Raw genomic sequence first — 24,837 nt, forward strand, 5'->3', positions numbered from 1 at the left:
GTTGTCTCTTCTCAATTGAAAATTAATTCCTCCTCCATCCCTGCCTGCCTCGTACAGTGGTAACTTTTACTACTTCTCCGGCTTCGCTACCTCCCATCGACCGATCTCGTTTCTGGCCACGCCACGCTTAAGAGAAAGGCCGCGCCACCCCCGAGACCTTGGCTTTGAGAGGCCTGTTGGCAATGATATCATAAAGGAGGCGGGTTTGGGGAGACAGTGTCGGGCATGCGTGCTTCTTTTCGCCTCTAAGACCCACCGAAGGCTGGTGTTTCGGATTGCTCGGTTCTGTTTTCCCCAAGGGCATCATGATTAAGCGTTTTCTCCTCTCCGGTTTCCTTCAGCTCCACCGCCGCAGTGGCGGCTCCGTTTCGGTGAGTAGCATTCTCTCAGCCGCCGCCCGCCTCCCATCCCCGCTTTCCCGCAATCCCGTAATATTTCCATCCTCCTCGCCTAGAAACCAAGGCTGTGTCGAGGGGTTTCCTGGACCGGCGCTTTTTGGACCTAATTCAACAGGGGGCGCTTTCGGCCAGGGAAGCCACGGGAGATGATGGGGTTCAGCTCTTTTATATTTATATTATACCGTTGGTGTAGTAGGTAAGATTGAGGAAGCTAGAGGGAAATTGGCAGCTAACAGACTTTCTGTAAATGTGCCCAATGATTAAGTCAAATGAACTCTGGAACTCTTTATTGTGAAATGCCCGTTGCAGGGTTCTCTCTCCTGTTTGGAGAAAAGCACAATCTTGTTTATTAGAATCCTTTCCCAATAGCTTTTTTCCCCCTTGTGTCCTTCAGAAAGTGTAAAATTTACTGAGAATGAAGGGGGGCATTAATTCACCAAAGCAAGGGAAATAAAGAAACAATTGGTTTCTGACAGAAATGTTGAGGAGGGGAAAAAAAAGAAGAGATGCACCAGCTCATTGCATATAGCTGCTTTCCTATCTCTCTTTCCTTCCTTTCCTCCTGCTCTCCTTACATACATACATACATACATACATACATACATACATACATACATACAGCTCATCTCACTATCCAAAGTGAGATATTTCCCCATTTACTTAGTGTCATCATAGCATCATCCTAACCATCAGTGAAATAATATAAAGCTGTTAGTTACTGTTGTTTTTGCACAACTTTAGAAGACTTTATGAATCCCTTGTGAGAAAGTGACATAGTGAATCTCACTGCTTTCTAATTTCATCTTACCTTTATGTCAAAAAAACCCAACTCTCTCCATTCAGAATTTAAACTTCTCTGAAAAAAATGAGTTTCAACAGTTACTTCACTTTATTTTTTAGAAAGTTCCAAAAGTGGGAGATATTTGGCCATGTTTCTGTTTTGTAGCCCTTCTGCTTGCTTTCTCCTCACATACTCCTAACCAGAGTTGCTCCAACAGTAAGATGGGTGGCATATAAATTTAATAAAGAGATAAAATATTCTATTCTAAACAGAAGAAAATCTAAGCCTGAATTGTTATAGCGGAAGATTAGGTTATCCCAAACAATATCAAGCATTCATTTTGAACATTCATGAAAAGCTAGTGAGGATTGAGACCCAAATAGCTGAATTTAACGTTTGACTCTAAAATAGTGATCCGAACACAGATTTACACAGGGACGTCTATGATTCTCAATATCTTTGGCTACTGTATAATTTTTTCAAATATCATACTCTACAGTATTGTATACAGTATACATTTTAAAAAGTATATATTTTACAGTAAACTCGGGTTTATCACTGGTGAGACCATCTCTTCAAAATGGCAGGTGAGGAAGTTTAGCAATCTCACTGCACTAGTTTGAAATGCCTATTTAGATCTTGGACCTGCAGTGATACTGAAGCTCTTAATATCCCATGTAAATAGAAGATTCCCTTTCATTCTGTATTTTAGTTTCTTCCTCTCAGTGTATCAGGAAACCTATGGGGAAGATCCGAAAGTGTAGCACTAAATCATCCAAAGAGTACAGAAAGAGAAAACACTACTAAGGAGATTGGACGCTATCCAATACCCAAGAAGACGGATTTGCCATATGATATAGTAGAGCTCATGGAGGAAATGGAAGTAAAGGTAAAAATATCTTAGTGGAACAATCCTGCCTATGCTAATTTTCTTATTGTGGGACTGTATATTTCTTATCTTGCGTAACACTTTCCCCCCTTTGGCTCTGATACCTATTATGGCTGGTTTTTAGCAAGACATAAAAATATAAAAATTCTGATTAAACATTGTCTGAATTTGGTACTCTCATTAATGAATTAAATGATGCATCTTGGGCTAGAACTTAGATGATATTGCGTGCTTGCAAAGTCATCAAGCCATCAATCATTCTTCAAGAACTATATATCTCCTGTTCTTCTCACTTTCTAGAATAACAAAAGCCACCAGGATGACTAAACATCTGTTGAACTATATTGGATCTTAGGGCTATTGATTGGAAGAAATAATACAGTATTTGATACACTTTTTTAAAAAGTTGGATTGATAGCAGATAATTTTATTATTCCATGTAGCTAAGTGTGGTTAATGTGGTGCTTTTGATTCTTGCCTGCTAGCAACCTTTCAATTGGAAAGGACAAGACTTGAAAACCAGAGATCTTCTTCTAGAAAAATATATATTTTCCAATGAGCCATTATTCTTCTCCATTAACATCACTCTTTGACACTCCACCACAGGTAGTCCTTGATTAAACCATTCATTTAGCAACCATTGGCACTGAAAAAAATTAGTTATGACCTGTCCTCATGCTTACAACAGCTGCTGCCTCCCCTCAGTCACATGATCAAAATTCAAGCACTAGGCAACAGCCATCTACTTATGTTGGTTGCAGCAATACAGGGTCATGTGATCACTGCTTGCAACCTTCCCAACCAGCTTCTGACATACAAAGTCAGTGGGGCGAGCTTGATTTGTTTAATGACCATGTGATTCACGTAACAACAGCAATGATTTGCTTAATAACTGTGGCAAAAAAAGGTTGTAAAATAGGTTGCAACTCAGTTAACAGCCGTATTGCTTAGCAACAGAAATTCTGGTCCCAGCTGTCCTAAGTTGAGGACTACCTGTACATAATCCAAACTAATTCTGCCATGTAACTATATTATCTGTGAATTGAAATAATACGGATATTGGATAGCCTGTTGTATAAATGATGTCTGACTACTTTTTTCTTAATTCTCAGACTGGGTTTTTGCCCAATGTGTTTAAGGTTATGGCTCATCGGCCAGCAGAATTTAGGGCATTCTTTGCCTATTACAATGCCATCATGAACAAAGAGACAGGTAAGAATGCCCATCCTGCACTGACTGGATGGAAACTTTTTCCTGGTAAGAATCTCTTAAGTCACTTAGTGGCATTTAGTATTCCAGTATAGGTCCAATTTAAGAATTGGCTCAAGCTGTCTTTGACTATAGAACAGGAACCAGCCAATTACAATACTATCCATTAGATTTCATATCCCTGAAGAATCCCTAATTTGCAGTCAAAAAGTTATTATGAACTATTGTTTTATCAAACATGAGCGGTCTGGTGGCCTAGAGGTAGAGCTCTTGCCTCACAATCAGAAGGCTATGAGCTTGATCCCAGGTAGAGACAGATATTTCTCTCTGTGGGCACACTGAGATAACATCTGCTGAACAAAACTCCTCATTGGCAACAGGAAGGGCATCTGGCCATTAAAACACTCTGCTTGCACCATTCAGTTGCCCAGACTCTACCCCGCAAGGGATTATGGGATTGTTAACCAAAGTTGATGATTATTATATCAAACATGGTTTTCCAGTCATTCTTGAAACAAGATTGATGATGATGATGAGCTTTCAATGAAAATAAAAGGAGGTCTCATAGAATTTCACAATATGTAGCAAAGAATGGTTTATAGATTGTCCTCAACTTACGTCCACAATTAAGCCCAAAATTTCTGCAGTTAAGTGAGACATTTGTTAAATGAGTTTTCCCCCTTTTACGACCTTTCTTGTCACGGTTGTTAAGTGAATCTGGCTTCCCCATTGATTTTGCTTGTCAAAAGGGGATCACATGACCCTGTGACATAGCAATAGTCGTAAGTATGATCCAGTTGCCAAGCATCTGAATTTTGATCACATGATCATGGGGACATTTCAAAGGTCATAACTGTGAAAACTGGTCATAAGTGACTTTTTTTCAGTGCCATTGTAACTTGGAGCGGTCACTAAACAAACTGTTGTAAATTGAAGACTATCTGTATTTATTTTAAAAGCTAGCCCTTAAAATGTGAATATGTTCGTGCAGATTATTGCAGTGGTGATTCAGTTATTGGTGCATTGGGAAAATTGTAGTTTTAGTTCTGATTATTTGAGATCCAAAATTATTTGTTGTATGCATTGGTCGTGCAGATTATGGACTGTGCTACAAGATTTTTATGAATGTGTAGTAGCTGTTAGGATTTAATTAGGGCAACTGCCAGACTCTTGACACAGTATATATTTGGATAGTATTATTTTTTCAAGTTGAATAATAAAAAGCCATCAGTCTCATTTTAGGGGCTATTTGCCTTCTTAGCAAAAGATAACGGTATTAAATATAGAAGGTTTAACTTCTATTTGAAGTTGCTTGCCTGCAATCACATGATAACATATCAAGCATGGATTGAAATTGTCAAATTATGGCAGTAAAGCAAGTCCAGGATAATTCCTATTAATTTACAGTCGTAATACTTGCTTTGGGGAATAAGCCCTTAGGCAGCTATAGAAATAAGATTCATCTTTCTCCCATAGGAAACCTAAGCAAGGCTGATAAAGAACTCATTATTGTGGCTACCAGTATTGTCAACAAGTGTCCCTACTGTGTAATTGCACATAGTGCCTTACATCGCATCTACTCCAAGAAACCAACTTTGGCAGATCAGGTCAGACCTAAGTTTATTTTTCTTTCTGTGTGGGTTTGATTTCTGTTCTGCTTTAAATAGCATATAAGCATGGTTAAGTACATGCAGTAGCTTGGAATCTTTGTGGGAAAAGTGGAAGGAATGCGTGAAAATAACTTTTAAATTCACACGCCAGTTTTCCACAGTTGTGTTGTTTCACAACTGTATTATTCTTAGCAGTTTTGTCCTTAATTGAATTCCATTTGAAGAATATGGTTGTAAGAAGATTACGTAGCACCTGTCCTGTAAGAAATTGCAATTGAGATAAAATCTTGAAAGATTTTCAAAGAAGGCCGGATAACAATTACAGATTAGTTCTAAATGAGATTCTGTTAAAATGAAAGTAAAGTAAATTCATCCATTTCTAAAGACTGCAGAAGTTAATTTAGCCCTCCAATCTGCCGGTTATTAAAAATCAAGCAAAGCAGGCAGGCAGATTGAGTTGCTCACAGAATCACAGATTCACTTAGAGATCTATCTTTCTGCAGTCTGCTATCTGGGTCTGCACTGAAAAATAGAAACAGAAGGAAGGAAGGTTCAGCTCTGCTTTTAGATTAGCTAGAAAGCAAGAAATCCAATGATTTCCTGCTTTCTAGCTAATCTAAATCTCCCGGCAGAGTAGAACAGCTGATGGTCGGGGGGGAAAAGAAAAAATCGCAACTTAGCAGGCAAGTTTGCCAGCTAAGGAGTGAATGGATGGGGAGGGGAGGGGAGGGGCCAGCCAGTGGCGTGATTTGCCAGTTCTCCGAACTGGGCAGAATCATAATAATCAATTTTATACAACTGGTCCGACCAGTAGAATCCCACCCCTGGATATACTGTTACGAATATCCTGTATTGTGTTATAGTTTGCGTTCATAAATATTCCTCATTCTTTGTTCTAAAGATATTGATTTCTTTGACACAAGCTGATCTGGGCCATGCAGGCTAAAAGATCTCACATTTAACCCTAAATTAACCCAAATGGAAGTATGTAATTTCTTATGGCTTTGTTTTGTGTTTAGGTGGCCGTGAATTGGAAACTGGCTGATCTAAGTGATCGGGAAATGGCCATCCTTGAGTTTGCCCTTGCTGTTTGCAGAGCAGATAATATAACAGAAGAGCACTTTCAAAAACTGGAGGCACATGGATTTGACCGAGAAGATGCCTGGGACATAGGCTCCATTTCAGCCTTTTTTGCCATGTCAAATCGCTTAGCTCACTTCATAGATCTGCATCCCAACCCAGAATTCTATATCATGGGAAGAATACCAAGAGAGAAAAACCCAGTTCCTCCCAATAAAACTTGTTGATATCCTAATCTGTGCAAACACTGAGGTCAAGCTTGACTAATTACTGAATTACAAAAATGGATCCGTTTTAGATGCAGTGAAAAGAGAATCAAACTTTTGATTGTACAATACTTCTGAAATGATTTCCAAGTACATCTCAATTGGATTGAGTTTCTTTAAAAGAAAAAGTGAGATCAGATACTAGTAGTTCAGTTTCTTTTGGTCATAACTAAAGATATGATTGGAAGTAAGAACCTCGTATCTTTTATTTCTATATAGCTAACTAAATAATAAGACCTTTTTATTCAGACATTGGAAAAGACAATTCTCATTTCCTCTAAAGTACTGGCAAGCATGTTTGATGTCTAAAGGCTTAGGTTTTTGCACTGGATCAGGAATCTTTTTTTTTAATTATTTTAATGAGCTTTATAATGTAATTATATTTCTTCTCCATGGATTTAACAATGCTTTCATACATTTGTAAATTTCAGCTTTTTTATCCTTTGATTAAAAAGGTCATGTAAACAACTGAAGAATGAAAGGTATTAAACAGTTACAATAAATTAATATATGTTTTTGCTATTTTTTGCTATGTATTTTATTGTATTTAGTTTGCTCTTTGTAAAATGTCTTAAATTATAATGGTGTGACAGATTTCCCGATGCTGATATCTCAGAGCCCTGATACATATTTGTATATTAGATTCAAGCAAAGATGAAAAAGCAATTACAGTATTTTTTTTAACTGAAGGAATACAGTATGTTGTTGGCTCAAGACTGATATGCATTGAAATTCTAGTCTTGCTGTAAACATACCTCCTTTAATCCTAATGTTTGAAAGCTCATTTTGTTAGCTTGGTAAATTAGTTGGGTCTGTAATATTAGAATTAGAATTATTTTATTGGCCAAGTGTGACTGGACACACAAGGAATTTGTCTTGGTGCAAATGCTCTCTGTAAAAGAAAAGATACATTCGTCAAGAGTATTTGTTCATTATAGTAAGGTAAGAGTAACTACAGGGAATCTGTGTCCAAAATATATTATATTCATTCCAAATCTAACTTTAATACTCATTAAATATCATTCAAATGAGTATTCTCTGCATGGATGAGAAGCTCTTTAATCTGGAAATGCAGAAACAAAAAATGCACAAATATATTCTATGCTTCTTTCATTGATTCAATCCTATTTTGCTGCAGGCTGCCATGACCAGTTTTTAATCATTAATCATTTTAATCATTAATTCCATAGTGATCGATAAAATAGTGATCCAATATAAAGCAAAACTAGTGGCCTAGAAAGCTTACTGACCCACTTTTCAAAATCATTAATTGGTTCTTATTAGTTCATCCAGCTATGACTGTACTACAAATTCTTCAAAAACCAACCATGAAATCCCACAAACATTAGATAAGTAATGAGTCATAATGCTTTTTACAAATGTGTATGGGAATGTACATCTGAAAAAAATGGAAGTTCTAATGCAGGATGGAATCTGAATAAGAACAGATCTACCAAAAACAGTCTCTGGTCATTGTAGAGACATTTCATTGAGCACAGGTTCATGGCCTGCTCAAATAGCTGAGGACACCATAGATCACTTTAATCGTGGTTGTTGAATCAAGGACAGGTGTCTATGGAGATTCTCAATCACTTAGGTCATGGTTGTTCAAAAGGTGGTTTTTCAAGACACAACCGGACTTTCTTTGCTTTTCCTTGAAGATGTTTCACTTCTCATCCAAGAAGCTTCTTCAGCTCTGAGTAAAGAACGAACCTTTACCCTCATCCTATACCCAAGCTACAAATATTCCCCACTATTGCATAACCATGTCTCTCCAATATTCTGTTCAATCTTTCCAGGTGGACTGTGATTCGTCAGAACCAACACTCAGAACAATGTGAATGGGATATGCCAGGTATGGCATGCTTCTCCCTTTTTCCTTTAAAGGAAGTCTTGGCTTTGAGAAGAAATATCCATCTGGTTCAGTTCCAAGCTGGGAGAAAGACACTGGAAACATGGAGGCTGATTGGAAAAATGGCTTATTGATAAAGCAGAACCATATGGGTTTGTGGTTCTGGGCAGCTGATAAACTGAAGTTGAGAGTGGAGTTTTTTTTTATACCTTCTTTGGGCTTTGCACTTGAACTTCCTGTTCCTGTGCAAAGAACATGTATTCTATTGGCTGTTGTCAGATTCCTATGGGATCATGTAGGGGTTATGTGGGATCATAGCTGGCTCTAGGGGCAAAGGAGGAAACACCAAATCCTAGGTGTTTGTCTGAGCTCCTGGTTTGGTTGAAGTTTGGACTCCCCTGAATGGTGTAATGAAGGGGCTTGTGTTCTGAAAGGGTGTTCGGCAATTCCTATTGTGGCTTAACGGCTTTCATCCTGTTTTGGATCTTGAGTGAGAGTTAATTCTACCATTCTGCCTTTGTTTAGACTTTGCTGCAGGGAGTTTCAAAATATCCTGTCTTGAATGGATTTCTGCCTGCAGTATTTGCTTTGCATATGAATAGAGCTATCTAGAAAACCGTCTTTCTTTTTCAATAAGCTCTTTATCTCATAAGTGCTGACATCTGCTGTGGGCTATTAAGAAAAGAGGGGGTTGCTTTCTGCCTCTAAAAAAATGTGTTTCTCCATTTCTTTGGGGAAATAGAATATTCTGCTTTTTTAATACTTCTTAAAACATTTCATTCTTCTAGGAGAGGGGTGGATGCTGATGAGTGGGTGCTAACTTTCTACACGTGTATACTTGTACCACCCAGTGTTCCTGGGTGAGTTTAAGGATGGTTAACAATCCCTTCTGGTATATTTATTGTCACAAACCCAGTTTTTATGACAAGTATTCTCAGATTATTTGTGAAAGACTGGATTTCTAATTATTCTCCAAAGCACCATAGGGCAGGACAAGGAATAATGGTTGGAAACTGATAAAAGAATAATTAAGGAATTAGGGAGAAACTTTCTAATAGTAAGGACAATTAACCAATGGAACAGCTTGCCTTCAGAAATTTCCATCACTGGAGGTTTTAAAGAAGAGACTGGACGGTCACTTGTCTGAGATTGTATAATTCTATACATATACATATACATGCATAAGCACACCAACATGCCTACCGTCCCTGTCCTATTGTTTCTTTTATTTTTCTTATATGGACCCATTTCATGTATTCATAACTATGTATATACTTATACCTATTATCTTGTAAGCAATTGACAAATCAAATAAATAAATAAAATAAATTCTCCTGCTTGAGCAGGGGGCTGGACTAGAAGACCTCCAAGATCTCTTCCAGCTCTATTCTATTCTAATCTAGAGAGACTAAGTAACATATTGCTGGCTTCCTCTCGAGCACCGATGACGTTACCTAGTTGGGTAATCTTCAAGAAAACAACCAGCTTAGAGAGCCTCAAGGATCCCACAGTTCAACCAAGAGCTACAGCTATTCTCCCCTATTGGTTCCTCCCACTAATTTGACAAGATACTGTAGTAGGCAGGGTAGACAAGACATCAATTCGCGTTTGGATTTTTGAGACTGACGGAACCCCGCTAGCAACCCTGCATCTCTGAGCACAAACTCTGCTGAAAGCAGCCATTAATCCTACCTAACCCCGCTGAAAATGACATTTGATTCCTGAAATTCTGAAACGAAACCAGAGGTTTTCCAGTTTGTTTAAAAACGCCCGGCCGTTCAAAGCCCAGTATGAGCGCGTTTCCCCAAAGCGGGGGCGGGGAACATCCCTTCGGGCGGCCGCTTCGCGACGCTCTCGAGTTTGCGCCCGGTGCGATTTCTTTGGTGCTCACCGCACCGGAAGTGGTGGGGAGCCGAAGGCCCGGGGGTGGGTGGGGAATGGTGGTAGTGGTGGCGCTGCTGCTGCTGCTTGTCGTGGCGGCGGGGCCGGGCTCGGGATGAGCTGGAAGGCGCGGTGGGGCCCCACCCCAGAGCGGTCGCCCCCGGGCGACGGCGACCAGTCGCCGCCCCCTTCGAGCTCACCACCCCGGGAGATGTCACCGAAGTCGCCCCCGGCTTCTTTTACTTCCACCGCCCCGGTCTCGGCTCCAGGCGGGGGGCTTTTCTCTTGGGTGCGGGAACGGGGCTTGGGCCATGGGGGCCGCTGCGTGGAGCCGGCGAGGGACACTTTCCGGGCCATGACGAGGCTCTACGGTGCTATTCAGCCCGCCGATTCGGTGTCCCCCATCACCCGCACCCACGGCGCCGTTTTCAACCTGGAGTACTCCCCTGGCGGGTAAGGAGGAAGAGAAGGGATGCTCGGAGTCGCTTTCGGGGGGCGCTCCACCTCCTCGGTGGTGTGGCTGCTCGCACCTCGTAGGGCGCGAGAGGTCTCCGTTTAGTGGCGGCTTCGCGGTACATTTGTTTTGCAGTTTAAGCTGCAGGTTGAATTATGTCCACGCTTGCAACGAAGAATTGTGTCTCCATTTTTATTCCTATACTTGTTCCCCACCCCCCGGATTTAGGACAGTGTAGTAGATGTTGCATCCCGTCCCTGCTCCCCCCTATACAGACACACCCCCGGTGGCTGTAGTTTGCCCGTAAAGTTATGAGGACATACTGTGATTGGGTAAGCAACTGCACAAGGCCGGTGAAGTGTTTGCAAATAGGGAAATAGGGACAGGGTAAGCAACAAATAAGATAAGAAAGGATGTGTCAGTTAGGGGTCAGAAGCCACTTGGTGTAATGAGAAAAATATGCGGTTTACTTATTTCAAATATCTCAAGATCATGAGAGCAGTTCCATTAGTGTCAACTAATGTTAATTTGCTGTGTTTTGATGCTGTCACCTACAAACAGAAGCTTTTGCGCCTTTTTTTGTGTGTAACTCTGTTTCCTATCCTTAAGTTCTTTTTAAAGATGAATGTATGATTTAAATGGCACAAAAGATCCACATTTTAAAAAGAAATATTCTCGTGATTGATTGGGATATTGCATTGTGCTGCTCCAAGGGAAAACTGCAACATTTTTTGTTGTACTGCATTTATTCTAAGATCAGAGGAAACGAAAGTAGGAAAAGTATAACTTCTGAATAATTATTTGTTTTTGTCTCCTGATAACTGCCTGGAGAAGTCTTTGCAGTTTTCTTGGCAAGATTTCAGAAGTGATTTGCTACAGAAATTTTGGTTTCGATTGTGGTCATAAGTTAAAGATTTATCGGTTTTTGCATTGAAGAACGTAAACTGGTGTTGCAGAATATAGCTTGGTTTAGCATAAAGTGAAATCTATTTCTCAGAGACCCTCATTATTTTAAATACTGTAACAAGTTAATCTCCAAATTACATTTTTGTGTATATCCAGATTAATACACTTTACAATTTCTATTTGGTTTTTTTAATCTTTTTGTTCTTGGATTAAGATGATGCCGGTATATTTCATATAATACATTGCAACAAACAATTTTTTTATTACAGGTAGTCCTCGATTTACAACAGTTCATTTAGTGAGCATTTAAAGTTATAACAGCACTGGAAAAAAAGTCATTTTTGACCGTTTTTCACACTTTCGACCTTTGTAGCATCCCTGTGGTCAAGTGATCAAAATTCAGAAGCTTGGCAACTGACTTATTCTTTTGACGGTTGCTGTTTCCCAAGGTCATGTAATCATCTTTTGCAACCTTTGGTCAAGCAAATTCAATGTTCTTTATTCTCAGCTAAATAATATATGCTGGCTGTAGTCCAGATATTAAGCTGTGAAAAGTATTTGAAAGGGATGCTTCTGTAAAATGTCTTGGTGTGAGTGAAGCACTCCTCAAAATGTAAAGGTGGTTCCATACTTTGAAAGGCCCATTTGCTTGTTTCAGAGGCTGTTCCAGTTGACTGTATATGCATGTCTATGCATGGGAAGTTCTTTTATTGTTCATGTTTTATCAACCATATGCCTCCTAAAGGCTGAGATCTCTACTTAAAATAATAGCCCATTGGGACTTGAATGACAGATCTGCTAAAGTTATGAAAAAGGTACTCCTGTTTAAAAACTGTTAAATTGAACAGATTGGGATATCGTGTAAAGGTGATATATTTATCTGAACTTTGATGTTTTTCATTTAGCACATGTGTATTTTTATACAGTCTTTTATTTTATCTATTTTTCTCCTGGAAATATATGTTGTATTTTACTTTTTTTTTTTAATATGGCCTTAAAGATGATCAGTCAATAAACAATCTTTGCATTGTCTATCCGCTTTTATTGAGATTGCCAGAAGTACAACCTTATTAAGTAACTGTGCTATAGTACCTTAATAAGTCAAGAGTTTTTCATCTATGTGCTAAAGCTCATAATAAGTTTCTACACTGAAAGTTCACAAAGAAAATACGACTTTCATGCAAAATAAGTTTTGGCTGTAAGTACTTGAAACATAGATTGCCTGGTATTCCTTGATGGTAATAGTTGAATTGTTTCATCTTGCCAATAATTTATTTCTTGAGTCTAGAATAAGGTGGCTGGTGGAAACCAAATGAATCCCTTTTGCATTAAATCAGCAGTATGAATTCTTCTGTATCAGTGCTTTGACACTTCTAATTTGGCTTGATTCACACAGTGTTATTTTGTGTTTTATTTTTGTTTAGGATGATATAGGTGTGCGCACATTTCATTTAAATTACCTTCTGTTAGTAACAAGGGAACTATAAATGACAGTGATATCATTAGAACAAGCTCGATTCCTTTCCACTCCATTTTTGTTTGTTTTTTACAAGTACAAAATCAGTGCATTAAACATGGCAGAGGCTTCACGGAATTATTTAACATTTTTTTTCACAATCATTCCCAAAATGCAGAAAAAACTTATACAGCTGAAAATCATCAGTGGATTGCAGTTGAGTTTCCATAGTGCAATTTGAAGGCATTTTGAAGATGCACAGTGGGGCTGGAGACTGCATGCATCCCATAAACTTTGGGTCACTGTTGTTTGGTCCATGAATTCTGGCCTAGTGATACATGACAGCAGCTTGTGAAATCATTGAGAAATCGGTATTTCAAGGTTCTCTGCTTTTTTCCCCTCTCGCTTGATGTCATACTTTAAGCTTAAGAAGCATTAAAGTTTACTACTCTGCATTTGGACATAGAAGCCAGAAATCTAGGACTTGTATTGTTATTTTTTTAACTTACAATTAGATCTTTCTAATTGTAAGGGATCTGAAGAGTCGGCAGTGGGCTCTGATTTTTTTAACTCAGGTTACCTCTGAGTTCTTGGAATTTGATAGAAACTCAGAGCTAAATATAATTCTAGATTGCCATTGTTCAGCATTTGTTTTTGATTCCTAAGATACATTGCTTAGCAGAACTAGTACTTTTATTTAGGGCTATTCATTTTTTATATGTAAAGTTCCTCTCTGAGTCAGTCTGGCATATGGCTTTTCTTTGATTGCTAAAACCTTTGATCTTCCATTATTTGCAATTCCTTCAATACCATCTATATTTGATAGGCAGGTCCCACCATGCATCCTCACATTTGTCTTTGGCAGAGCTCCCAGGCTTTTTGTCCTCTTCTTTGTGGCAATCTCCAGCTAGTAAGCTTTTAGTGGTATAAATAGCATTGTATACAATTCAGGTTTGCCCACCCGCGTTGTTTTTTATTAAACCCTTGTCTATTTGCATCCTTGTTGCACTTGTAATGTGCCAGTGTATTTCTGGTAATATAAGATTCTACCCTTAATGGCAGTCTAGCATCTGAGGCCTCTCCCCTCTCCTGCTGGAAATTTTCTCTACTTCCTCTATTCCTAATCTTAGTTTTTGTTATCAACTAGCTAGCATTTCTTTGGACTTCGTCTAGATGGATATGTGAACAGCAAGCAAGAAGCCATAGGGAAATACAAACTATCACAGGCTACCTATCAAAACATATTTTCTAAATGAACTTAAATATTAAAATTAAAAAATAAATATCAACATGAAAAACCCTATTTTTATTGCTGAAGATATTAAATATTAAATCATATTGAAAGAAGAACCCAAGGAGCATTTGAACAAACTGGCCAAAATAAATGTATTTGGTGTCAAATAAGCCATAGAGAGGACCATCAATCATGACTCTGTGGAGGCTAATCCATAACGCTTATTAAGAAGACCTTTGCTTTAATAGTGACATGTTGCTTTTTGCTTGTCAGGGATTCACACAGGAATCCTTAGGAAAGATAGTTGGAGTATGTGTGTGTGTATGATAATTTTCCAATTATTCTAGTCCCTATTTGTTCAAAGGCCTTTATGGTTAAAAGTATCACTTTCAACAGAGTCTACAAATTCACTTGGAGCCTGTGCAGCTGGTAAAGCATTGGCATATGGATTTGAAGCAATTCCAATTCCTAATTTTGGAGCTTTATCTCCTTCTGTGAGGGAGATCGGCAATTTAAAAATGTGTGAGTGAGTGAGTGTGTGGTGAAGAGAGGGAAGGAAGGGACAACGTGAAACCACAGCAGTTTTAAAATTTTTGTAAAGGCAGTACTGAGTACAATATAGTAATCTTCCAAATGTGAAGTTATAAGAATGTGCATAACTAGTTAAGATATCTCCGTGCAGGTGTCATTACAGCTGCACATCAGATAAAGTTCATAAAAGATACTTCTAACCACAGAAGGTGTTAAAAGTCTTTTTTTAATAGTTAAGAGTCATTAAATCACAATGTTGCTTACAGGTTTGGGAATTTATTGACTCCTTTGTTTAATTGGATTCTCGCAGGTGTGTCCTAATTGGGCATACATTCTGGTAGGGAGACATTCCCTGAGGATGGGCTCCAGCACGAGTCTGAAAGCTCAGAAGACTAAACCTCTGATCCCGGTGACTGACCCAGATTGGAACATTATCCTGGGCCACATATATTTGCCTTCATCCATAGGTTCTTTTTATCTAGGGTCTTGCCACTCCTGAGGCACCCCAAATTCCACTTAACAATCTGCACATTCATTTAACAAATGCATTAAGCAGAGCAGCTATGAGAACTCATTAATGGCCTTTCAACTGTAATGGGCAGACTCCATTATGGTTGTAAAAAGATAAGCCCTTTCTATTAATGCAGTGTAAAATCTCTTCCTAAATTATATGGATGCACGTGTATTTTTTGCAGAATTGGGGAGAAAAACATTAAATCTTGCCTTTGCTGTTAGATGATGTTTAAAAAGAAGGCTGCAATCTATACAATGTACTCATAGCCTTATTGTATATTTGTGATCACACAAACAATGATCAGTTAAAGGAATTGTGTTCATTGAAGCTCAAATGTATATGGGAAATATTAGTTTAGCAGGTGCAGAGTTTAATAAAGCATTATTCAAGGTTTGAAAATGGAGGGAGGGGAAGGGTGGGAGGGAGAGAAGGAAGAAAGGAAGGATCATTATTTTTCTTGAATAGGAAATACTTTCAAATGAAGATATGAATTGTTTCTTTTTGTGTAAATAGCCAGCTACATTTTATCATCTTGGTAATTTTGTTGATCAAATAGTAATCTCATTGATGAAATCACCTGTAAATACACATCATAGGGCAAAGTTAAGAGAGTAACATGTTCACAGAGTTAGCCCACTCTGGTTCTCTTGAATTAAACAACATTATCTGTTGGGATTCAAGAAGTATACCTTCTCTATCATAATGGGTGCCTTTTGGAATAAGGTATACCCCTGAAATCCATGTGCTGCCATCCTGTTGGACTTCAAAGCCTTGTGTGATTTGGATGGGGGGCCTTGTTGGGTGTGTCTCTTGTTTTTTTTTATGTTTATTAGCATGTTGTGCCTGGATCCGAACTTGGTTTTATTATAGTTTGGGTATTAATGTTACTATTTGAGGATTCACATAGGGTCAGTTAAATTATTAGAGCCTAAATTGAATTGAATAAATAAATAAAATTTGAAGTCTTCTAGAACTCTGGGGAGAAAGTACTTTCTCCCATTATTAGAGTGATATTTTTCTGATCGAATCTTGGATGATTGAACAAAGCATTTTCCTGCTCAGTCCTTTTTTTGGACAATTGTGTACACCAGTTTTATCAGAAGTGCTAGAAGAATTCATGAAACAGTTTCTGCTTCATAACACTGAAGCAAGTGGAAGAAAATAAAATTAATAATTTAAATATGTAGAACATAATTTAGAGTACTTTAGCTAGAAATATTACACCCTGGTTATTGAAGAAAGCAAGTGTGGTGTAATGATTAAAAGAGCTAGACTAGAAACCAAGAGACTATGTGTTCTACTCCTGCCTGAGGCACAATGCCAACTGGGCGACTTTGGGCAATCCTACTCTCTCAGCTCTAGGAAGAAGGCAAGGACAAACCACTTCTGAAAACTTTCCCAAGAAAACTGCAAGGGCTTGTCCAGACAGTTGCTTGAAGCCAAGATTGACTCAAAGAAGCAACAAAGTTATTATATTTTTATTCTATTTATTCAGTGCATTGTTGTTTCTGTAGTTGGTTGGCTTTGTGCATATTAATTTAAAAGAAAGAAGAAAAAAATCTAACACAAAAGAAACAGCTTTGTCTCATTATTAGCATTATTGTTATTGATTCATTTCTAAGTATGCATGGACCTTTTGGAGCCTTTCTTGTGAAAGAATGTGAGGTTTATTTATATGTAATATACCTGCTTTTTTTTGCTGTTCAGGTCAGTGCTAACTGTTGCTTGTGAACAGACGGAAGTGCTGCTGTTTGATCCCATTTCTTCAAAGCACATCAAAACCCTTTCCACTGCTCATGAGGACTGTGTAAATAATATCAGGTTAGTCTCCTGGGAGGTGAAAATCAGTTGCCAATGATTAAAATTTCAAAGCCTGTCTTGTTCAACTGTAAAAGTAGTGAAGGATGAAGTTGTAATGTTATGCAAAGTAGTTGTCATTCAAAATGTTTGGGTTCAACTCCTGCCAGTTCTTCCTCCTAACCAAGGGGATCATAAACCAGATTAATAATTACAGTGTTCAAAAACCATGGCAATAGGAATGAATTTAAGACAGATGTAATTCCAAATGGAGAATGAGGATCCAAAGAAAAATATATAACAACACGAAAACTTAATTTCAAATTTGACTGAACATATTTCTTTGTTAGTAAGTAGCAAACATTGATTAAAATGAATACATACACAAGCTAATAATTGAACATGATATAATCATTTATAGTCATTTAAAATTTGTGTTTCTTTTCAAATGAGGCATTTTTTCATGGATTGTGAAATGACAAAGTAATGGTACCTCTCATACATTCTTACTAAATAAGCCAAATGTAAAATTGGCTACCTTAGAAAGCTTCTTCTGATATTTCTTAAACTAGCAGGTCCTCAAATTCCCCCTTTAAGCACTACAGCCCATTTTTGAGATCTGCTTTAGTCTTTCAGATGCTCTAAAAGCAGTAAACTGACATTATTCTATATGATGTAATTATATTTTGGAATCAATGCAGGGTAACATTTAGTATTATGATTTACTGATGTTTGCTATGAACTTGATTGCGTTAATGAGATCCTGTCCCTTTCCATTCATCTTTTTATACTTGTAGGTTTCTTGATAACAGATTATTTGCAACTTGCTCTGATGATACTACCGTAGCACTATGGGATCTGAGGAAGCTAGATTCAAAAGTGTGCACTTTACATGGTCACACCAGCTGGGTGAAGAATATTGAATATGATACCAACACAAGACTCCTAGTAACATCAGGATTTGATGGAAATGTCATCATTTGGGATACCAACAGGTAAAGAATTGACCCCTTTCTTCATTTAGATGTACTGAAATGACAACACTTCCTTTTTAATACAACAACACTGCCTTTTTAGTATCTTATCTGAAAACCTGCTAGCTGCATGGAAATAGGGTGGTTGTACTTTGAGTTTCTTGGTTCATGTCTTAGTGGTGTGCAGGTGTAAGTCAAAGTTCATTCCCTATCATACTTTATTCTTTCCTTTCCCCTTTATTGTAAGGTCAACAAACTGTCATAACTGAAATTAGCATAATGCTTCTGCAAATTGTCCACTTAGAGCCAAGCTTGGAGCAGAATCTTGAAATATTTTTAAAATTTTAGTAGATGAGTAAGAATGACCACATCAAATCTTTACTATGACCATAAATCCAGTAGTTTTATTCAGGGGTGGGCTGCTGGGGGTTTGCAGGGGTGCAGGAGAGCCCCTAGTTAAGATTCTGTGCAATTTGGAGAAACCCCCCAAATCCCACTCCTGGCTAGCCCTGCCCACCCTCCCAGGAGTCCCCCTGCGGCCTGTTTTGGATGCAGGTATGTGCAGGGCGTGCGCAGGGTGAAAAACGGGCCTCCCGGAAGTTTGGGAAGGCCAGATAAGAGCCTGTTTCCAGCTTCCAGAGAGCCTCCAGAGCCCGGGAAGGCCATTTTCACCCTCCTGGAGGCTCGAGGAAAGCCTCTGGAGCCCGGGTAGGGCAAAAAGCCCCCCCCCCGGTGCAGGAGGACGACTAGGCCATGCCCACCATGGCCATGCCCACCCATCAACCGGGCAGAGAATCCCTTGCTAAAATTTTTGAAGCCCACCCCTGGTTTTATTTATAAAAAATGAAACAGATATGGAGAATTAGAACTTTTATACTGAAACCAATCAGGTGTTTTGAGCAGCCATGATATGTCACCACTGCATAATATCCCAGTGCTTTACAACAGAACATACAATATTGGTGGATTAGAGTACGGGAATATCTTCTAGGTCTAGAATATCTGCCACATGTTGTCTTACTTTACAAGCAGCCATGTAATACTGGGTCATGGCAACTGCTGTTTGTTTGAAGCGTGCTTTCCTCTGCTTGCGTACTGCACATGAGACACTGCCAGCAACCCACGAAGCATAGCAAAGTCCTGCTGCTTCTTTGAAGCTGTAGAGCAGGTGCTTTGGAGCTCGAGTTGAATGAGGAAAGATGAATATTATTCTTTAAGAGAAATACTATCTCAAACGTAGGATTAAAAATGTGGGTTCTTAAAACTATGCAATAATAATGCCTGTGGTTTGATGGGTGCCTTTCCTTAGGTGCACAGAAGATGGCTGTCCTCACAAGAAGTTCTTTCACACCCGCTTTCTCATGCGTATGAGATTGACTCCAGACTGCTCCAAAATGCTGATCTCCACTTCTTCTGGGTATCTTCTGATCTTGCATGATCTCGACTTGACCAAATCTTTAGAAGTTGTCAGTTATCCCATTCTGAGAGCCAGAAGAACCACATCAAATTCTGGCAAGTCTTGGCATTTTGTTAATATTACCCCTGTTGTGCCTATATTGTTCCTAGATCTTGTGAGATAATAGATGGCATTGGATAGATAGCATTGTATGCAAGAAGTAACTTGAAAAGCCTGTATGGTATATATTGCAAAAGGTTAGTAGGATGAAGGACATATGGCAATAGCACTTAGACTTATATGCCACTTCACAAAGCTTTACAGCTCTCTCTGAGCGGTTTTACAGAGTCAGCATATTTCCCCCAATAATCTGTGTTCCCATTTTACCAATCTTGGAAGGATGGAAGGCTGAGTCAACCTTGAGCCTAGTGAGATTTGAACTGCCAAATTGCAGGCAGCTGGCAGGCAGCAGAAGTAGCCTGCAGTACTCCGTTGTAACCACTGCGCCACCTCAGCTCTTGTGCTGAAAGTTCATTTATAGTATTATTTTGCACACACTGAATTTATGGCTTCATTTGTACACCCTAGTAAATTAATTTCAGTGTATGAATTTAGCCTCTGCTAATTTTGAAAGCATTGCTTTATTGCATCTTTGTGTCTATTTCTAACTGAATTAGTTGCTGTAGGGTGACTAAAACATTTGAGAAATAAACTGCATAAGTGTTCTTTCTCTTATAATAAACTACCTTCTCATGTTCGTACATGTTAATAAATCTGGATGGATCTGTTAGCCTTGCCTCTTTTTATGAAGAGGTGGCAGTGTTCTTGAGTGGCATGTGAACTACTGTGATGCCTATTCTTTTTGTGACTTTTTATGCTGAATGGAACCAGCCTAATGTTTTTGCATGGTAGCTTTTTCTGGAAGAATGCCAGTTAGGGGACTTGCCTTATGGGTATGTTCTGCTATTACTGATCTTGCAATAAATAACAAGATTAGTTTTCAGGAGGATGAGATTCCAAGGAAAATAATCTGTAAACTATTAATTTCTAAATGTTGGCAATACTTCTTAGAAATAAGCAACCACATGATACCTAACCCAAGAAAAGTTCTTAAAAATCAAGAACGATTTTCTCAATCATTAATGGAGCACCATTTGAAAAGAGTTTTCAAAGCCATTACATTAATCCATTAGGAGAGGTATCAAACCCTGTTTTTGTTTTTGATGTCACCTCATCTTGCTTTTCCATTCTCAGACCTGGCATCTGTCACTTCACCTGGTCCTAGAAGTGCTGAGTCACCAGGACACCAAGGAGATTCGGGCCCACGTACTGAGAAACATACCGTAAGAGTAACCCAGCGAGAAGGTATGTAAAACAAGTCAATGACTAATTGCAAAACCTGAGCCTCTTCTGCATGGCAAGGGCTTACAAAATGTTCTGTCCTATTGGACAAGGAGGGAATTCAAAGTGATGTTAATTGTAGTGTTGCCATTCTGTTCCCTTAGGTGGATCTCCACGTAATAGTCTTGAGGTTTTAACCCCAGAGGTTCCTGGTGAGAGGGATCGGGGAAACTGCATTACATCACTTCAGCTCCATCCTAAGGGATGGGCAACACTTCTTCGATGTTCAAGTAACACTGATGATCAGGAGGTAAAAGTAGGGTGATGATAATGGTGCATATGTATGTTGATCATGTTCTTGCAGAAAAACTGGAGTGTCAACTCATAAAACATTTTCTATACACGTTTTATATTTGCCAACAGAAAGAGGAGGGAAGAGTTTCAAAGAGCAAGCAGCAGTGTGGAATCGAAAGTACATTCCATTCATATTTTCTTCAGAGACTGATTAGATGACTGAAGCTTCTGCTGCGCAAAAAATTAATTGGAGAGCATGATTGATGACTCTTGGCTATGGATGTGTTTCATTGGAGAATATGAATTGGGGTGGGGGTGGGGAAGCAGGATCAAGGGTGACAGTGAATTACATGTCTCAGAGTTGACTATGCCCAGGTCATGCCGACATGTTGACTTCCAAAAAATCCCTTGAAATTTTGGGAGTTTGGCTCGAGAGTGATGATTTAATTGGGGTAACTGCCAGAATCCTGATATGGAGGTCTTTTGCCTATTAATGGAATAGAAGCAAATTGTCACTCCATTGATAAAATGAGAAATATGGAACAAATGTGGCAGCAGTGTATACAATTGTAATCTTGAGTTGCAGTGTTTGCTTCACTTGGATCATTTGAATGATGTGGTGAACTTAGCTTGACTGAAAACGATGCAGTTGAACATCTGGTTCATTATTTTGCTTCATTCTCATCATCTTTGAAGGTGATATCATGTTCTCCAGGGGAGGGATCCAAATTTCTGAACAACCGGATCTGGGTGGGTGTGGCCTAATTTGTGGGTGTAGCTTGGTGGTCATGTGACTGGCTGGGCATGACTTGTATGTAAATATAAATATGTTAATATTGCTTTTTTTTATTAAAAAAGAACAACTTTTACCTAAAATCAGGCAGAGCAGGCAGGCAGATTGAGTTGCTCACAGAATCACAGATTCACTCAGAGATCTATGTTTTTGCCATCTGCTACCTAAGTCTGCACTGAATAATAGAAGCTCCAGGCTCAGCTCTGCTTTTAGATTAGCAAGAAAGCAAGAAATCCAACAATTTCTTGGGGAGGGGGGTAATAGCGACTTAGCAGGTAAGTTTGATGGCACACATGCCATGTAAGGAGTGAGTGGGCGGGGCCAGCCCGTGGCATGATTTGCTGGTTCTCTGGCAGGTAGAATCCCACCCCAATGAGAGTGCGTTTTGCACTCATGTAGACCATTTCCTAAAAACCTCAGCTGTGCCACCTGGACAGCTGACAAGCACTGCGCAAAGCAGCTGAGGTTGAAAAAGCAGGAAATAAAGGACAGCCAAAAATCCGGGCAGGTGGCTGGACCAAACAGAGCTACCGATTCTATAGAACCAGGCCGAACCAGTAGCATCCTACCCCTGTGAAATGATTGAAAGCCATGGAGAAAATCCTATTCTCAGCTTGTTTTGCTTCCAAGAATTCAGGATAGACTAAAGGAAATACAACTGTGTAATGAATTGAGTACAGTTGTACAGACATAAAGGCAGTCCTCAACTTACAACCACAATTGAGCCCAAAATTTGATCCTAAGCAAAATGAGTGAGTTTTGTTTCATTTTATGACCTCAGTTGATAAGTAAATCTCTGCAGTTGTTAAATTAGTAACACAATTGTTCAGTGAATCTGGCTTTGCCATTGACTCTGTCAGAAGGTTGCAAAAGGTGATCTCATGACTCCAGAATGTTACAACTGTTATAAAAATGAGTCAGTTGCCCAGCATCTGAATTTTGATAAAGAGACCATGGGGATGCTGCAGTGATCATAAGTATGAACAACAGTGCTGTTGTAACTCTGAACTATAATTAAGTGAACTGTTGTAAGTGGAGGACTATCTTTATCAGAGCCCAATAGCTTAGATGGCTTGAAAGGGGATTAGAAAATTCATAAAGGACAAGGTTTCATATGAACTCAATAGTTAAAAAGAAATGTCTGTGTTTATAAAACGTATTTTTCTGAAGATTTTCCTTACTACATTTAGGCACTTGTTTAGTCATTAAGAAAATACTGAACTCAACAAGTTTATAACCATAGTTTACAAAGCATTGCTATTGCTTATGCCCATGTAATTAACTGTTAACATAACATTGTGCACAGTTATACTGAATGAGTCTAAATAACAGCAGGTAACCAATCCTGGCTAATTTAGAAAGGGTTTAGAGGTCTATTTAATATTGAAATGGGAGACAACAGGGAAGTACTGCTAGACTATCCATATTGTTACAAGAAAGGCTCCATGAAATGGGGGGGGGAGGGGGGGAGAGTGAGTATTATGCAATATCTATATTGATATAACATTAAGTGTTATTTTCCCTCTACTTCCTGTAGTGGACCTGTGTTTATGAATTCCAAGAAGGAGCACCAGTACGGCCAGTTTCCCCTCGCTGTTCCCTCAGATTGACTCATTGCATCGAAGAAGCCAATGTAGGCCAGGGCTACATTAAAGAACTCTGTTTCAGCCCAGATGGCCGGATGATCTCCTCCCCACATGGCTACGGAATCCGTTTGTTGGGGTTTGACACCCAGTGCAGCGAACTGATTGACTGCTTGCCCAAAGAAGCTGCCCCCTTGCAGGAGATCCGTTCACTCTACTCGCATGGGGATGTGGTTCTGACTACCAAGTTCTCTCCAACACACTGTCAGATTGCCTCTGGGTGCCTTAGTGGTCGTGTTTCTTTATATCAGCCAAAGTTCTAAGCTCCCCTTGCCTTCAAAGGAACATCTCTGTTTTTTTTAATTACTTCAGTTTAGTTGGAGTGTTTGCTTTTTTAAAACAAGTCTTGTAAATTTGGACAAGTACAGAGTTAATATTGGACTTAAAACTGATACCAAGTCCAGTCCTTTATGTGTGCTGTGACTGAATTTGCACATTAGATTTTTGTGTACATGATATCTCTCCGCTCCTGATAATTCCATCCGTAATTAGAGGTAGCTTGGTAGCCCTTGTCAACCTTGTTTTTTCTGTGTGTCTCTTGGTGCAAGATGTTGGATGGGCTTGAAAGGAGGGGAAACAACCAGTTATATAACCTGTCTGCTGCTTTGTATCAAAGGAGTGGAGATCAGCTCACTTGGATTCTTTGATTTCTGGATTTTGCTGTCTATTTTCTCCTAAGTAATAGAGCACTTTCTTGCACAATAGACTAATTATAGCCAGCATTTACATTATTTTTTCGTGAACAACTAAATAGATTGTTATTGTTACTTTTTTGTGTTTTTCTGCTGTGGTTCAGTTTGTAGGCTGGTACTCTTTAAGAATTGTGCAGTGTTAATTATCACTCTGTGCTCCCACACACAAACTTCTCTCATCTAGGCCCGTCCTTGACTTGCTGGAGAAAGTTTATTGGAAACTGAATAACTTAACATTTTTCTTTCACAAATCTGTTAAAGGAGCATCTTCTGTTAAATTATTGGACATAGATTGGAGAATGGAGTATGTGCCCAACCATATATATTTACAATCCAGCAGGAAATCCTACCCCAAAAACCTCAGTGAAGTGAACAGGAGTTTGTAAGCAAGCAAACTGTGGTAGACCTTCTGTGGTAGACCTGGTAACCTTCTGTTCATTTAAAAGAGGCTGGTGCTGGTCCTGAAGCTTTGGGTCCTTTCTTGTGATGGGTTTCATCGCAACAAAGGACTTTGAAATTGAATAAAATCTTTTTTAAAAAATGTCAGTTTTTAAATGAATGTTGCTCAGTGCTGTACTTACGTTTGCAACCTGATTAAGGCTAGTTGGCTTTTGATGTGCTTTGCAAGCCACACACAGGTAAGCTATAGCATGTGGGGAAAAAAATCCTTACTGTGCACACCTTACTCCATATGCTGTAAGATTATAGATAATTTTGTGTGTGTGTGTGTGTGTGTGTGTGTGTGTGTATGTATGTATGTATGTATGTATGTATATGTGTATATGTATGTATGTATGTGTATATATATCAAGTTTTCGCGGGTACTTACATGTATAGAATTCAGCT

General features: G+C 39.0%; 2 protein-coding genes across 2 annotated transcripts; both read left to right on the forward strand.

The window, feature by feature from the left end:
* The first annotated feature begins 180 nt into the window (after positions 1-180).
* On the forward strand, positions 181-6,755 carry LOC113444151 (uncharacterized). The gene is made up of 5 exons (XM_026712740.2): positions 181-371; positions 1,892-2,068; positions 3,181-3,280; positions 4,754-4,884; positions 5,907-6,755. Exons 1-5 carry the CDS (start codon positions 306-308, stop codon positions 6,192-6,194), a joined length of 762 nt encoding a protein of 253 aa, XP_026568525.1. The 5' UTR covers positions 181-305; the 3' UTR covers positions 6,195-6,755.
* Positions 6,756-9,972: 3,217 nt separating this feature from the next.
* Positions 9,973-24,534, forward strand: DCAF10 (DDB1 and CUL4 associated factor 10). Its single transcript, XM_026712744.2, has 7 exons — positions 9,973-10,419; positions 16,769-16,882; positions 17,656-17,853; positions 19,142-19,344; positions 20,483-20,593; positions 20,734-20,879; positions 23,194-24,534. The coding sequence occupies exons 1-7, from the start codon at positions 10,082-10,084 to the stop codon at positions 23,560-23,562; spliced, it is 1,479 nt and encodes a 492-aa protein (XP_026568529.1). The 5' UTR covers positions 9,973-10,081; the 3' UTR covers positions 23,563-24,534.
* The last annotated feature ends 303 nt before the right edge of the window (positions 24,535-24,837 follow it).

This window comes from Pseudonaja textilis, chromosome 2, assembly GCF_049901715.1.
Source record: "Pseudonaja textilis isolate UNSWEBS1 chromosome 2, rPseTex1.2, whole genome shotgun sequence".
NCBI lineage: Eukaryota > Metazoa > Chordata > Lepidosauria > Squamata > Elapidae > Pseudonaja > Pseudonaja textilis.